We start from the raw sequence: 14,654 nt of genomic DNA, 5'->3' as shown, positions 1-14,654 counted from the left end.
AGAATTCAACTGTGGGAGCAATTATTAGGAAATGGAAGACATACAAGAACACTGATAATCTCCCTCGATCTGGAGCTCCACGCAAGATCTCACCCTGTGGGGTCAAAATGATCACAAGAACGGTGAGCAAAAATCCCAGAACCACACGGGGGGACCTAGTGAATGACCTGCAGAGAGCTGGGACCAAAGTAACAAAGCCTACCATCGGTAACACACTACGCCGCCAGGGACTCAAATCCTGCCGTGCCAGACGTGTCCCCCTGCTTAAGCCAGTACATGTCCATGCCCGTCTGAAGTTTGCTAGAGAGCATTTGGATGATCCAGAAGAAGATTGGGAGAATGTCATATGGTCAGATGAAACCGAAATATAACTTTTTGGTAAAAACTCAACTCGTCGTGTTTGGTGGACAAAGAATGCTGAGTTGCATCCAAAGAACACCATACCTACTGTGAAGCATGGGGGTGGACACATCATGCTTTGGGGCTGTTTTTCTGCAAAGGGAACAGGACGATTGATCTGTGTAAAGGAAAGAATGAATGGGGCCATGTATCATGAGATTTTGAGTGAAAACCTCCTTCCATCAGCAAGGGCATTCAAGATGAAATGTGGCTGGGTCTTTCAGCATGATAATGATCCCAAACACACCGCACGGGCAGAGAAGGAGTGGCTTTGTAAGAAGTATTTCAAGGTCCTGGAGTGGCCTAGCCAGTCTCCAGATCTCAACCCCGTAGAAAATCTTTGGAGGGAGTTGAAAGTCTGTGTTGCCCAGCAACAGCCCCAAAACATCACTGCTCTAGAGGAGATCTGCATGGAGGAATGGGCCAAAATACCAGCAACAGTGTGTGAAAACCTTGTGAAGACTTACAGAAAACGTTTGACCTCTGTCATTGCCAACAAAGGGTATATAACAAAGTATTGAGATAAACTTTTGTTATTGACCAAATACTTATTTTCCACCATAATTTGCAAATAAATTCATTAAAAATCCTACAATGTGATTTTCTGGATTTTTTTTCCTCATTTTGTCTGTCATAGTTGAAGTGTACCTATGATGAAAATTACAGGTCTCTCTCATCTTTTTAAGTGGGAGAACTTGCACAATTGGTGGCTGACTAAATACTTTTTTGCCCCACTATACATACATACATACATATATACACACACATATATATACACACATACATGGTTGTGGCAGCATCATGCTGTGAGGATGTTTTTCATCGGCTGGGACTGGGAAACTGGTTAGAATTGAAAGAATGATGGATGGAGCTAAATACAGGAAAAATCTTGAGTGAAACCTGTTTCAGTCTTCCAGAGATTTTAGACTGGAACGGAGGTTCACCTTCCAGGAGGACAATGACTCTAAGCATACTGCTAAAGCAACACAAGTGGTTTAAGGGGAAACATCTAAATGTCTTGGAATGGCAGAGTCAAAGCCCAGACCTCAATCCAATTGAGAATCTGTGGTATGACTTAAAGATTGCTGTACACCAGCGGAACCCATCCAACTTGAAGGAGCTGGAGCAGTTTTGCCTTGAAGAATGGGCAAAAAAATCCCAGTGGCTAGATGTGCCAAAGTTTATAGAGACATGCCCCAAGAGACTTGCAGCTGTAATTGCTGCAAAAGGTGGCTCTACAAAGTATTGACTTTGGGTGGTGGGGGGGTGAATAGTTATGCACGCTCAAGTTCTTTTTTGTTGTCTTATTTCTTGTTTGTTTCACAAAACACTGACAGAGGTGCTGATGCACAACCAAATTTCTAAATGGCACCTTGTGTATTCTACTATTCTAACTCTTAACAGTAATTTAAGACCACGACTATGACCTGAATTTTTTTTTCAGAGGGTGGAAATGGATCCACAGGCCACCAGAGGGACAGGCCACCAGTTGCCCATGCCTAATATATGGTAACCTTTTGGACACAGACTATCTCCACTCTACCTTCTGTATTTTCCAAGACAGAATAAAACAACTTATTAGTTATCAAAATTCAGAATAAAATAGCATCTATGTTTTTGTTATGTCTCATTTGCATACCTTATATGTTTGTATCGATTACATTTTCAGATGGCAAACTTACCAGAGGGGTAAACTCTCATACAAACACTTCATGCATTGGGCTGAAAATGTGTACACAAATCTTGTATCTGTATGGTTTCATTCTGCTAAGATGTGTGGCAGAACTATGTAGACTCAATGTAGATACACACATGTCATTAGGAGTTCCTTTTTATTTTCCACTTGGATTCAAGGTAATAAAAATGATACAAGCTGAAAACACACTCACACTCTACACATTGAAATAATAGGTGTTTTAAACACCCCAATAATAAAGCTTCCTTTTCTCCCAGCAGCACACCTGGATTACATCCTAAATGGAACCCTATTCCCTATATAGTGCACTACTTTTGACCAGGGCCCCTGATCAAAAGTAGTCCACTGTATAAAGAATAGGGTGCCATTTGGGACAAACCCCTGAAATTGAGCAAAGATTCACACCGAACCAGGCGTACCAACCAATGCCGCTGTGATCTATACATAACAAAATATAAAAACATTATAATCTGTATTCCCATTTAATAATGTTTTAACTACTAGGAGAAACAGTTTGACACAATATTTTTTCTTCTTCTCCTCATGGAGAGAATAGTCATTGGTATACAGTCGAAGAATGCAAGTAATCTTAGACAATTTTTGTTTTTACAAAAGCTGCTGTTATTGCTTATTTGATGCTCCTTTTTAATATCCACACTGCATATGATTCCATGGAGTCTCACCTCTTAACTATTGTCATAAATAATAAATAAGAATAGTCAGCTCAGGTATATGTGATTGCACTTTTATTCCTTTAGCCCCCAACTATTGAACTGAATTGGTATAGTGTGGTAATACCTTTCTGATTATATAGGGAAGTGACTATACATGGAAGCAATATATAATTATGTACAATAAAATTGAACTGGTATAGTAGTGACAAAAGCACTCAATTCTATAATACAAAGGCAATCACAGATTGCAAATCCGCAGGCCATAGTAAAAATGTCCTGTCTCCTTCTCTTAATGTATGATCATAAACTTTAATGCCAAGTCTAGAAAATTCTAAATTGGAAATCAGCGATTCATTTGAGGGGTCATAGGTCACCTCCAGGTTGCACACCATATCCACAAAGTCAGCCAAGAGGTGAGCTTTCACACCCGATTACATTCAGGTGCCTTTTTGTTAATATTACTGATTTCACTGAAACCATGAATATGCTTACTTAGTGGAGTATCATGGTACATTCCACATTCACATCATCTGTGATCTCATGTATATTTGGTTTGGGGTTATAGGTGTTGGCATTCTAATTTCTCAGATAAATATTTCTCTTGGTTAATTACAATATTGGGAACACAATACATGTCATCGGTGACATACTGTTGGTCGCCGTCTCTGTGAGTGTCAGACATTATTGCACAGCTCTAAACGTTTCCCTTTTATGGTCATTTTGTACTCAGCCATAACAGACCTGCACAAATCCACACGCACCTGCAAAAAGCTAATAGTTCACTCTTACACTGTAAAGCTGAAACAAGTTAACTTTTCATTTTGAAGAATTGGAAGGGCAAATACTGTCCTGCCATAGTGAGGGAGGAGCTAGTGTCTATATAGCCTAATGCTATATCATTAGGCCATATAGCCTAATGCTATATGGACCCAAACAGGTATAGCCTAGCGGCTAACTGCTAGCCTAATGCTATATGGACCAAAACAGGGATAGCCTAGCAGCTAACTGCTAACACAATGTTATTTGGAACCAAACAGGTATAGCCTAGTGTCTAACTGCTAGCCTAATGCTATATGAACCCTAACAGGGATAGCTTTTGCGACTATCTTCTGGAATAATGCTATATGGCTCCTAATAGAGATAGCATTGCGGCAACTGCTAGCCTAATACTGTAAGTTATTTTGGCCACCAAGAGGTGCAGAAGTCATGGCACGTTAGGTCAAGGGTGTTCTTGCTAGCTCTTTGTTATAACACACAGAAAAGGAGTAAAAAAATAATAAGTCTCTTTTCTTTCAAACTGTCTCTCCCCATGATGGCAGACTCAGTTCTGTTACGCCTGTTCTCCATATTGTCAGTCTTCCTTCTTTCCCCTCTTCAGCTGATCTCTGTTCAGTCGTTGTGGAGTTTCTCGACACCACCCTGAAGGGAGAGAGAGAGAGAGAGGAAAGCCCATGTTCATATATCATGCTCAATATCAGCAAACAACAGACATCTTCCTACAGTGGTAACACCCACAATGGGTATTGGAGAAGACCATTATTGATGACTTTAACCAAAGGCTGAGTTCTACAGTTCTTGACAGTAGACTATAGGGCTATTATACAGTGGATCATGGTGTCCTATGTATAAGTACAACTGTGAGAAGATTATCTGACGTTGGGGTTACAGTAAAATGTGATACCCCTTCCTCAAGGCATCCCTTAACCCCCTTAAAAGGTATATGTGTCTAGAGAGTTCTCCCTCTCACTTTTCCCATTTCTCTTGATTTAGAACCTTCCTTCAGAGCCCCAAGTCACATGTTAAGCATATGTAGAACATACCAGAAAATAAATGTACATCCCAGAACTTAGAGCAGTGGCTCAGTTAATTTATTTGGTCTTATATAGGAATTGTTATTGCATTCAAGAGCGCTAAAGACAACATTAAACCAACATTTACAGACAAAATGACGTACATGACAACAACCACAAAGAGAGATAAAGCTACATAACCAGTTATATAACTGTCTCCATAACAAGTTACAGGCTAGTGATGAAGGATTACAGGAAAAGCGCTTTCAATGCTGTTAGGGCAATATTTCAGTCATTTCAAACTTCTGGAAGCACAAAAAAAAAAAAAAAAAAACAGCCAGAAAACTAAAAAGAACTTGAGTTAGCTTCTCAACAGTTCAATCGCTGGCCTGATTTGATACTGTATGATGAACAAAATCTCAAATTAACACATCACTAAAAATGCCGTCTCGCTGTGTAAGTCCTAACCACAACTCTTTCTTAAATGGCCCCTCTACGGGATCGGTGTCATCGTCCCCCCTCCCCCGTGGGATGATTGAGCTAACATGCGCTAATGTGATTAGCATAAGGTTGGAAGTAACAAGAACATTTCCCAGGATATAGACATATCTGATATGGGCAGAAAGCTTACATTCTTGTTAATCTATTACAGTCTATTGTACATGCTATTGTTTGAGGACAATGCACAGTTATGAATTTGAAAATATATCAATAAAACCAATTAGGCACATTTGGGCAGACTTGATACAACATATTGAACAGAAATGCAATGGTTCATTGCATCAGTCTAAAGCTTTTCACATACACTGCTGCCATCTAGTGGCCAACATCTAAATTGTGCCTAAACCGGAATAATACATTGTGGCCTTTCTCTTGCATTTCAAAGATCATCAGCCATCAGCTACAATAATAATGGTCATATTCATTAGTGCACACTGTATCAAAACGTTTAATATTGAACAATTATTTGCAGTCCCTCACTGTTTCAGTCCATTTTCTTTCTAGCGAATGCAACCCAGTTGACTGAACTCTAGTGCTAACGTGTTCCTGCCACACACAAGCTGGCTGCTTTGTTGAGAAACACAAGATGCAAGTTTGAAAGCATTTAAAAAGGCAACTCTAAAAGACTGAATGAAAGGTAAACAGACTTAATCCATCTCAGAGAGAGAGAGAGAGAGAGAGAGAGAGAGTGAAACAGAATGAGAGAAAAATAAAAGAAAGAGCAAGCAAGGGCTTGTGCCAACATTTCAAACACCATCACTGAAAAACAACAAGCAGGAAATGACCCTTTGGTACATTTGGCTCTAGGACTCGCTAGAAGACTGGCTCGCTACTGCGAAAAACAAAACAACATGCTGTTTTCACACTTTAATTGAATCAAACTGTATAATGGACGTGACTGTGAAGAACTGTACACAGAATAAGGTTCAGACTTCGGGCGTACACTGGATGAAGGCATTATAGCCAACATTGTGTTGCGTCAGGCTTTTTCTCTCACAAAAGTTTGTACCGCACGAACATGTCAAGGTGCCGTCTCAATGTGTTCCTGTGCTAACAAATCAGCAGAATTTGACTAAGAAAATAGGGGACAGGGCTTACCATGGCTAGCTGGCGTCCTATATTCCCCACAGTCACTCCTCCTGAGAAGAATATGCATGGAAGCCAAGAGCGCACATACAGAAAGTCTGGATACGTGTATCTACAAGAGAGGGAGAAAAATACATCCGATTAAATTAAATATCTGCCCCAATAGTCAAATCCAGCACCAAATAAGACACATAGAGACTAGCCATAAAACAGGAATGGCAACTTAAACACAGTTTCAAAGACAGATCTCAAAAGGGGGGAAGGCAGCATTATTAAAGTTTAATGAGGAAATATAAAATCCTCTCCCTCTCAATTTCATCTCTCTCTTCCCTTCAGTCAACAGAAGCTGCAAGGCCTTTTGAACACAGCTCTTTGTAAGCCCCTCACTGAAGCAACAGTGGTCCCTCTCCCCATGATGTTTTTGAGGAGGTGCCACAGAGGCAGGTAGGAGGGCCAATAATTGGGTGTAGAGGCATGGGGGAATCCGTATCACCAAAAAATAATTGCTTTCATTTTCATGCCTTATCTATCAGATCCTCTTTGATGGAATCAGGTGACTGAGACCAGTTCCAGAAAGCACACTTTAATAATACATCAATCACAAGGGAAATATTTCCTAAAAAACCCCCACCTATGTCTTATTTTATTCACTGGCTGTACTAAAACGTTAAGGCAAGTAATAATACCATAATATCATAATATGGTCCTGTGCAGCTCAGTTGGCAGAGCATGGCACTCGCAACGTCGGCAATATGGCTTCTATTCCCACTGAGGCACAACAACAAAAAGTAGTCTTGCAGTACTGTAAGTCACTTTGGATTTAAAAATTTTTTATCCTAAATGAATCTTATTATTATCATATATCTTGCGAATGCATTTTTGACAGTTTGTCAGCACGGTTAACCCCAATTAGTTGTCATTACGCCTCCAATATAATCTCAGTGTGCTTTGCATTTGAGTGAATTATAGAGTTACCACACATGGCTGTATTTGTTAGTGACAGAGAGTTCCTAGGTGATTATTATAATTAAAACTCTTTATGACATTAGATTTCTCATAAGGCCTCGCTTAAACCTAATACAGTGGCCTGAAACTCATGGTTTACAGGCCACATCAGGCTTTCATGTAGGGTAGCAACATTTGATTAACTTTCCCCAATTCCCAGATTTAAAAACATTCTTGGTTGGAGGACTTCCATGAATCTTCCAACCGGGATTTTTTGGTGCAACCCTACCTGCAAGTCACATTTTGTTGGCTTGCGAAGTGATGCATAATTGAAAAATAAACAGTTGAAAAATATATGGCCCATGGAAATCATAAGAGGGCAGTTTACAGGGATAGGTGGGATGGATTGAGAGTAGCTGAGGGATGGGTTTAAAAGCTCATGTTCTCTAATAGTTAGTACTTATACATAGGGTTTTCAGTCATCTATCCAGAGGTAATGTATATCAAATTACTTTATTCTTGCTATGTAACTACTGTAGTAGAAAAATAAAAGTGCAATGTATGTCAAATGTGTGTATAAATACAACAAAAGAAAAAGCTGTAAAATGTTTGTTTTTTTGTCCTCCGAAGAGGGGTGGATGGGCCAAACATTTTTAAATGTGTATATTACAAAAAACCCTACAAAAAGTGAGGTGTAATTCATATTGGAATCCAGCAAGAGTTACAATATCCAACAGTTAACAATGTTATTCACCCATAACCTTCATACATAATAACTGCCAGGGTTAGGAGTGAGGACACTGCCTAACAGGCCAACTACACCACTCGCATGCACGAGCGTTGGAAAATAAATTTAGAAATCTATATTATTCAATTATTGCTCCCACACTGCTCGCGTGGGCCAACGAGCGTCTGCGTTGCTAAAATGGAAGTCAGTTCTATTTCCGACGCAGATCGCGCTGCAAGTCCTGCCTCTCCCATCTCCTCATTGGTACCCACATGCCATCTCCTCATTGGTTATACCCACGTGGGTGATTGATAGATGACTGATGTCGGTGGCGGTAATGCACCTAATTTATAAAAGTTGCCAATCGCAATATAAAGTCAAGAGAAGAAAAAGCCTAGAAGGAGGAGAGATGAATAGAAACGACTCGGTTGACCGTTTTATGTGTGGATTAATTGTCAGAGTAGAGGACCTTGTGCATTTCAGGTAAAATAACAACTCAATGTTAATATCCAAGGACAAATTAGCTAGCAACAGCAAGCTAGCTAAATATGACAAATTAGCTAGCAAGTGCAAGCTAACTAGCTAAATTGCCATAAAGGTTTAATGCTTTTCGACCTGTCCCCAAATTAATGTAATTGGTTCAGAGTTTGCTCAGATATTTTAACCTGCGTGTCGTAATCGCGTTTGGTGTGGGGGGACAAAATACATTTATGCACAATGGCGCACATGCGCAGCCGGTTTGGGTTCCGTGTAAACCATTTAAACCGGAACAACCATTTCAGCAACGGGTGCATAAAAATCGAACTAAATTATAGGATTAATTTAGAAAAATGTATGATATTTATCTTTGTGTAGCAGAAGATTAATCAAGTCAAAATCAACCTGCAGTAGAGCATGCTGGGTAAAAAGTAAATTTATCATTTACATTTTTTATTAATGTTTAAGTGACTTGTCATTTAGTTGAGTCAGTACCACAAACATTTTAAGTAATAATGACTTTTCATTGACTTTTAGTTCAACTTACTCTTTAAGCATTCAAGTTCAAAATGCATTGGGGTATACAGCATGGGCTTAACTTCTCAGTGCAACGTGGTCAAACAAAAGCACGACTTGACTTACTGATAGACGCCGTTGTAGACCAGCAGCTGTGTGATAACGGTGGCAAGGAATGCCGTCCCGATGCCCAGGCCGAAGCCACTCCTCGAGCGATCAAACATCCACCACAGTCCCAGAGACAGGGCAGCCAGGGTCAGGGACAGCTGGGCATTATTGGCAAAGTGTAGTTTCTGTGAAACGGAGCAGTTAAGGACAAAGACAGTATTTGCTTGCGTAGGCTCGAATCCGGGCCTAGTACCCTTTGACACAACCTTTCACTATCTTTCTCCAAGGTCATCCTCTCTAAGTATCTCTTCAGTAAAAAAAGAAAAATCCCTCATATATATATATATATATATATATAGTATTTGTTTGATTGTTAGGAATGCAGGAATGCAGTGGGGAATTCAACCCACCATCTCACTGACACTAGATGAATTGCCTTCGGGGCTGTAGAAGTAGCACAATGACAATATAATATATCAAAATAATCATAAAATGCAACTCAATTATGAATATGTTACACATTTAGTAGACCATCATCCTTGTTTATGCTCGATGTGATAAAATTACTTTGGTGTAAATATGCATCCATCCTTTTCTAGATTGGAGGTAGCCAACATGAGAGTGGGCACATTGTGAAGTTGTTGATGTTTAGAAAGGATACAGCACTGGCATGGTTGATGCCAACGAACACTGCAATGCATCTCATGACACTAGCCCATTCCCTCTTGAACTTGTGGGGCTCTCCTAGATGGCTGTCGATGCAGGGGTATAGCAGGCCAACAACAGCTGCAGAAAATACAGTTGAGTTAGTACCTCACTGAACAGCATATATACAAATCAAACTGAATGACTCATGTGACTCATGTGCTTCGATGGTCTTGAAAATGGTGCATTTCTTTTGAGTTTCAATTTGGGATAAAAATAGACAGAAACTACAACAAACGACAAGATCGCTTTCTACTTTCTGGCACAATTTCTCACCTATCAGTCCTTGCACAACCATGTCCGTAACCTAACGTGAGAAGACACGTCTCGAACATTGTATCACTAAAATAAAAACGTTAGATCATTGTCTCCCAATTGAATTGTAACGTTTGTGATGTTGTTGTTGTTGCATGAATCACTAGCCTACTTCTCAACAGCATGGGGGAGGGGTTGGTGGTGAAAATTATTTATTTAAATTCTGACTGCATACGACTTCCTTGTTTCTCTTTTTCTGTAGTGGCATGTTCGAGGCAGCAGCCAATTATGGACCACCTCCACAGCTCGCCCGTTATGAAAGCAGCCAATGAAAAAGAAGCACAACCCCAATGACCCTCCATGTCCGGCTGTTTCTAGTGAAGCCTATTGGAATATTGGAGGGCAATATAAATAATAATGTATGTTTCCACCAGACAAAACGCTTATTATGGCTGAGAGAACACTTACTCAATTCATATATAGAACATTAACAATGATGGAATACGCGGTAAATTATTATGTAGCTCAGGCTGTAGTTAGCTGCCTGCATATAATGGTATCATGAAACATACAAGCAGACTATCCCCATTCCACCCCCCATAAAAGCCCAATTCCCATTAATTTTATTAAAAATAAATACATATAGCAACCTCATTAAGTCAGGGTATAGGTTTAAAAGTGACAACTCACCAGCTGCCGTGCCGCAGCAAGGGGGTATCCACCACGCTGATGAAAACAAAGTTGCCATCACCTCCTCGGGAAACAAAGTCACATTTCTTTGTAACTGCAGCAAGTTGAGCACCAACGCAAGCACTACTCCCACGGTGAAAAGTACGAGACCCCGCCTGATCAAGTGTGCTGCTCGCACACTGTGCAGCGATCCATATGCATTGCTGAGCACTGTTGTGACAATGGACATCATTTCTTCAGCTCTCGATGCGACCCAGTTTCCCCCAGAAAAAGTCTTAGATTCCACTCTAGATGCACAGGAGCGACTCCAACAGTGTTCTTCTAGTCTTGGCATTTGGCACTTAAGAGTGCTGGAAAAAAACAAAGATGCGTTAATGCATCATAGCTAACACAGATATGCATCAATACATTGTATCTCATCTAAATTAACACTGACAACAATGTTTCAATATCACCACTGCGCTAGATATCAAATAAAAGTGGTGTCTAGTCTGGCCTTTGTAGATCATGTCTTACTCAAACTGTTTAACCACTACAATGATTATCAATGGACAATAGCAAAGAATAATTAATTGATGTCTTCTTACCTTGGATGTCCAGACGTTCTAAGTGTATGATCTAGCGACAGCCGACTATGTTCATTCGCACCTCGACAATGATGAAGCTGTGAGTTGTGCTGCTCTCTTACTGCTCAGACAGTTATCACGTAGTTAGGTCACATCATCGTTTTTGGGGGGGAGAGGCAGAAAAAAAAGCTGCTATTTCATTCCTGAGCGCAGACCTCATACCAGAGACAGGCTTCCTCTGCAGAAAACAGCCACAAGCTGTGTCGGGTGAGTCGCGTCGGCCAATGGGAGCTAGGCGAACGATATGACGCGACGCCACCCCACCGTTCTGGACAAACGACGTCACACGAGTCTGGCGCACGTTCATGCAGTCGTGGAAGGTTGAGTGGGATACGCAAACCAGTGATCATTTAAAATAAACTGAGCGAACTTCCAATTGAAAACTAAAACTTATTCAAAAGTCATTCCGATGCAGCAAGGCATACATTTGTCTACTGTAGGCCTATTATCTTACCGATAAAAATGCCAGACCAGCTGTGCTATCCTGGGCCCATAACATTAACTCTGTCCAACCCAAATATTTTAAATAGCTTACTGACTACTCGTTTTTGAGCAATTGTATATGTTTCAACAGGCAGGCCTAGTTTGATAGTTCTTAAAGTCCATACCCAACATAACATAAACTATTTAATTCTGGCGGGTGCCACTCAAGCAGACACCTTCCAGGCAGGTTGGTGAAAACCGAGTCAACAGGAGAGCTTCAGCCATTGACTGTCGACCCAGCCCAACCCAGCTAAAGGACATTGATAACATCACCAGAGGGAGTCAATGATTGGATAACCCCCAGGTCTCTAGGTACTGAAACTAACAACAACAAGGAAACATGTTTTGCAGGTGTGATGTGGCCTAGTATTCTGAGTGGTTACACAATCCACATGCATCAGGTGATGTGTAGATAAACAAATACTGTATGGCACACCGGCATCTTTCGATACATACATGCTACATGCCTGCATGCACGCGCACAGACTTCATTATGCTTCAAAGGGGTTGGGTTAAATGCGGAAGACACATTTCAGTTGAAGGCATTCAGTTGTACAACTGACTAGGTATCCCCCCCTTTCCCCCTTTGAAACTGCTTTCATACTGCATTTGGTATTACATCTCAAGGTTACTTGTGTAACCCAAGTTCTCTGATATCTCACCTGTAGTGATTGAGTGAGATACTGTAGCTCACCTGTGGTGGCAATCATTCTACCCAAGTCAATGTTTTGTCACACATCAATGTTTTAAAATCTCAATTTACACATACAATTTCATGCCAAGTCAATTTGCATACTGGCAACAACAGGGGAAACATGACTGAGTCACCTGCATGTTTCAAGTGTGACAACCATAATGTTTGCAACCTTCACAGTTGTTCCTTACTGAAAAATCACATGATTTCACTTGGAAAATCACATGATTTCACATGTGTTGTACATTTTTTTTTCACAAGGTGAAATTTTACATGTGAAATCATGCGAAACCATGTGGTATTGGAACACTTCACAGGTGAGGATATTTCACATGAAGTTTCACGACATTTCACAGGTTATGCCTGCAAACAAAAGTAAGTCCTCAGGATATCCGGACCATTACCTGGTCGCAGTGTTTTCAACTTAAATATTTGACATATAGTACCCAATTACATTGTGTATGTTTATTTATTCAATTATTATTCAACATGTCCTCACCTGGGGTTTGAACTCACAACCTCTTGGTTTATGGCAGTCAAGCTTCGATCGTCGTGTCACCAGAATAAGACCCTCGATATTTATTGGAAAGGAGCATCACACGCTTCACTTTGCACTTTCACCACCCAGTGAAGTTCATAACTTATTTCATCTGTAGCCTAATAAACTGCTTGCTTTCCCAAAGAGTTGTAGTGGGAGGATCACACAATATGTCATAGCCTGACTGCAAGTTTACTTTGATATGATGGTTGTTCTATCAATATTTGCACATAAAAGCGTTTCTATCTACGTTTCTCTGATGTGATCTTCCTGTCTGGGTTGGCGCCCCCCCTTGGGTTGTGCCGTGGCGGAGATCTTTGTGGGCTATACTCGGCCTTGTCTCAGGATGGTAAGTTGGTGGTTGAAGATATCCCTCTAGTGGTGTGGGTGCTGTGCTTTGGCAAAGTGGTTGGGGTTATATCCTTCCTGTTTGGCCCTGTCCGGGGGTATCATCGGATGGGGCCACAGTGTCTCCTCCCCTCCTCTCTCAGCCACCAGTATTTATGCTGCAGTAGTTTATGTGTCGGGGGGCTAGGGTCAGTTTGTTATATCTGGAGTACTTCTCCTGTTTTATCCGGTGTCCTGTGTGAATTTATGTATGCTCTCTCTAATTCTCTCTTTCTTTCTCTCTCTTGGAGGACCTGAGCCCTAGGACCATGCCTCAGGACTACCATCCCATGATGACTCCTTGCTGTCCCCAGTCCACCTGGCCGTGCTGCTGCTCCAGTTTCAACTGTTCTGCCTGCGGCTATGGAATCCTAACCTGTTCACTGGATGTGCTACCTGTCCCAGACCTATTATTTGACCATGCTGGTCATTTATGAAAATTTGAACATCTTGGCCATGTTCTGTTATAATCTCCACCCGGCACAGCCAGAAGAGGACTGGCCACCCCTCATAGCCTGGTTCCTCTCTAGGTTTCTTCCTAGGGTTTGGCCTTTCTAGGGAGTTTTTCCTAGCCAAAGTGCTTCAACACCTGCATTGCTTGCTGTTTGGGGTTTTAGGCTGGGTTTCTGTACAGCTGATGTACGAAGGGCTATATAAATTAATTTGATTTCTCGCATAATACATTTTACCTACACAAAAATATTCCATCTTGACTAGCGTATTTAGTTTTGTCTACATCTGGAAAGTTTACGGGGGGAAAATGTCTGTTTCCATCAGGCCTGTCAGGACAGTTTTTTGGTCAGACATGTACCTTACTCACATAAATAGGTTGGATGGAAACCTGGTTACAGCTGTCATGATACGTTTTTTGTTATACTGGTATGACTGCTCGCATAAAAACTGTTGATGGAAAAGTGGTTAGTGTCAACTGATATCACCTGTATTAACACACTTTGGACTTCAAAGTCTCAGCTTTGATAAAAACACACTCAAGAAAAACTATTATATTTATCATGGTGATTCAGGAGAAACATTAAAACGTAATAACATGTCTCACCAACATTAGACAACGATACAGAAAACTCTCAAATTGCTGATATAGGTAATAAATGATGAGAGAATTAACTGACAACTAAAATAGCGGTGCCGATGGCACACTTGTGCTTAGTGCAAATCAAATCAAATTTTATTTGTCACATACACATGGTTAGCAGATGTTAATGCGAGTGGAGCGAAATGCTTGTGCTTCTAGTTCCGACAATGCAGTAATAACCAACAAGTAATCTAACTAACAATTCCAAAACTACTGTCTTATACACACACGTGTAAGGGGATAAAGAATATGTACATAAAGATA

At 40.7% G+C, this 14,654-nt stretch overlaps 1 protein-coding gene across 2 annotated transcripts; it reads right to left on the bottom strand.

Moving 5' to 3' along the window:
• Positions 1-2,214: 2,214 nt before the first annotated feature.
• On the bottom strand, positions 2,215-11,493 carry LOC135522594 (insulin-induced gene 1 protein-like). Of its 2 annotated transcripts, XM_064949015.1 has the most exons (6): positions 11,157-11,493; positions 10,570-10,919; positions 9,581-9,705; positions 8,938-9,104; positions 6,159-6,258; positions 2,215-4,188 (listed from the first exon to the last, which is right to left on the bottom strand). In XM_064949015.1, exons 2-6 carry the CDS (start codon positions 10,901-10,903, stop codon positions 4,159-4,161), a joined length of 756 nt encoding a protein of 251 aa, XP_064805087.1. In that variant the 5' UTR covers positions 10,904-10,919; positions 11,157-11,493; the 3' UTR covers positions 2,215-4,158. The 2 variants fall into 2 exon arrangements, with proteins under 2 accessions (XP_064805087.1, XP_064805088.1); XM_064949016.1 differs by lacking the exons at positions 10,570-10,919; positions 11,157-11,493 and adding an exon at positions 9,901-10,069.
• Between the last annotated feature and the right edge of the window lie 3,161 nt (positions 11,494-14,654).

The sequence above is a fragment of the Oncorhynchus masou genome, chromosome 30 (assembly GCF_036934945.1).
Source record: "Oncorhynchus masou masou isolate Uvic2021 chromosome 30, UVic_Omas_1.1, whole genome shotgun sequence".
Classification (NCBI taxonomy): domain Eukaryota; kingdom Metazoa; phylum Chordata; class Actinopteri; order Salmoniformes; family Salmonidae; genus Oncorhynchus; species Oncorhynchus masou.
Note: the sequence above shows the minus strand (reverse complement) of the source record. Positions and strands in the feature narration are given on the sequence as shown.

Coding starts and splice junctions, on each gene's coding strand:
- LOC135522594 (XM_064949015.1), bottom strand. CDS start 10,903: ATGCCAAGACTAGAAGAACACTGTTGGAGTCGCTCCTGTGCATCTAGA. Junction 6,259..8,937: donor GTCTACAACGGCGTCTATCA/GTAAGTCAAGTC, acceptor CCTCTCTTGTAG/ATACACGTATCCAGACTTTC. Junction 4,189..6,158: donor TAGGACGCCAGCTAGCCATG/GTAAGCCCTGTC, acceptor CTCTCCCTTCAG/GGTGGTGTCGAGAAACTCCA.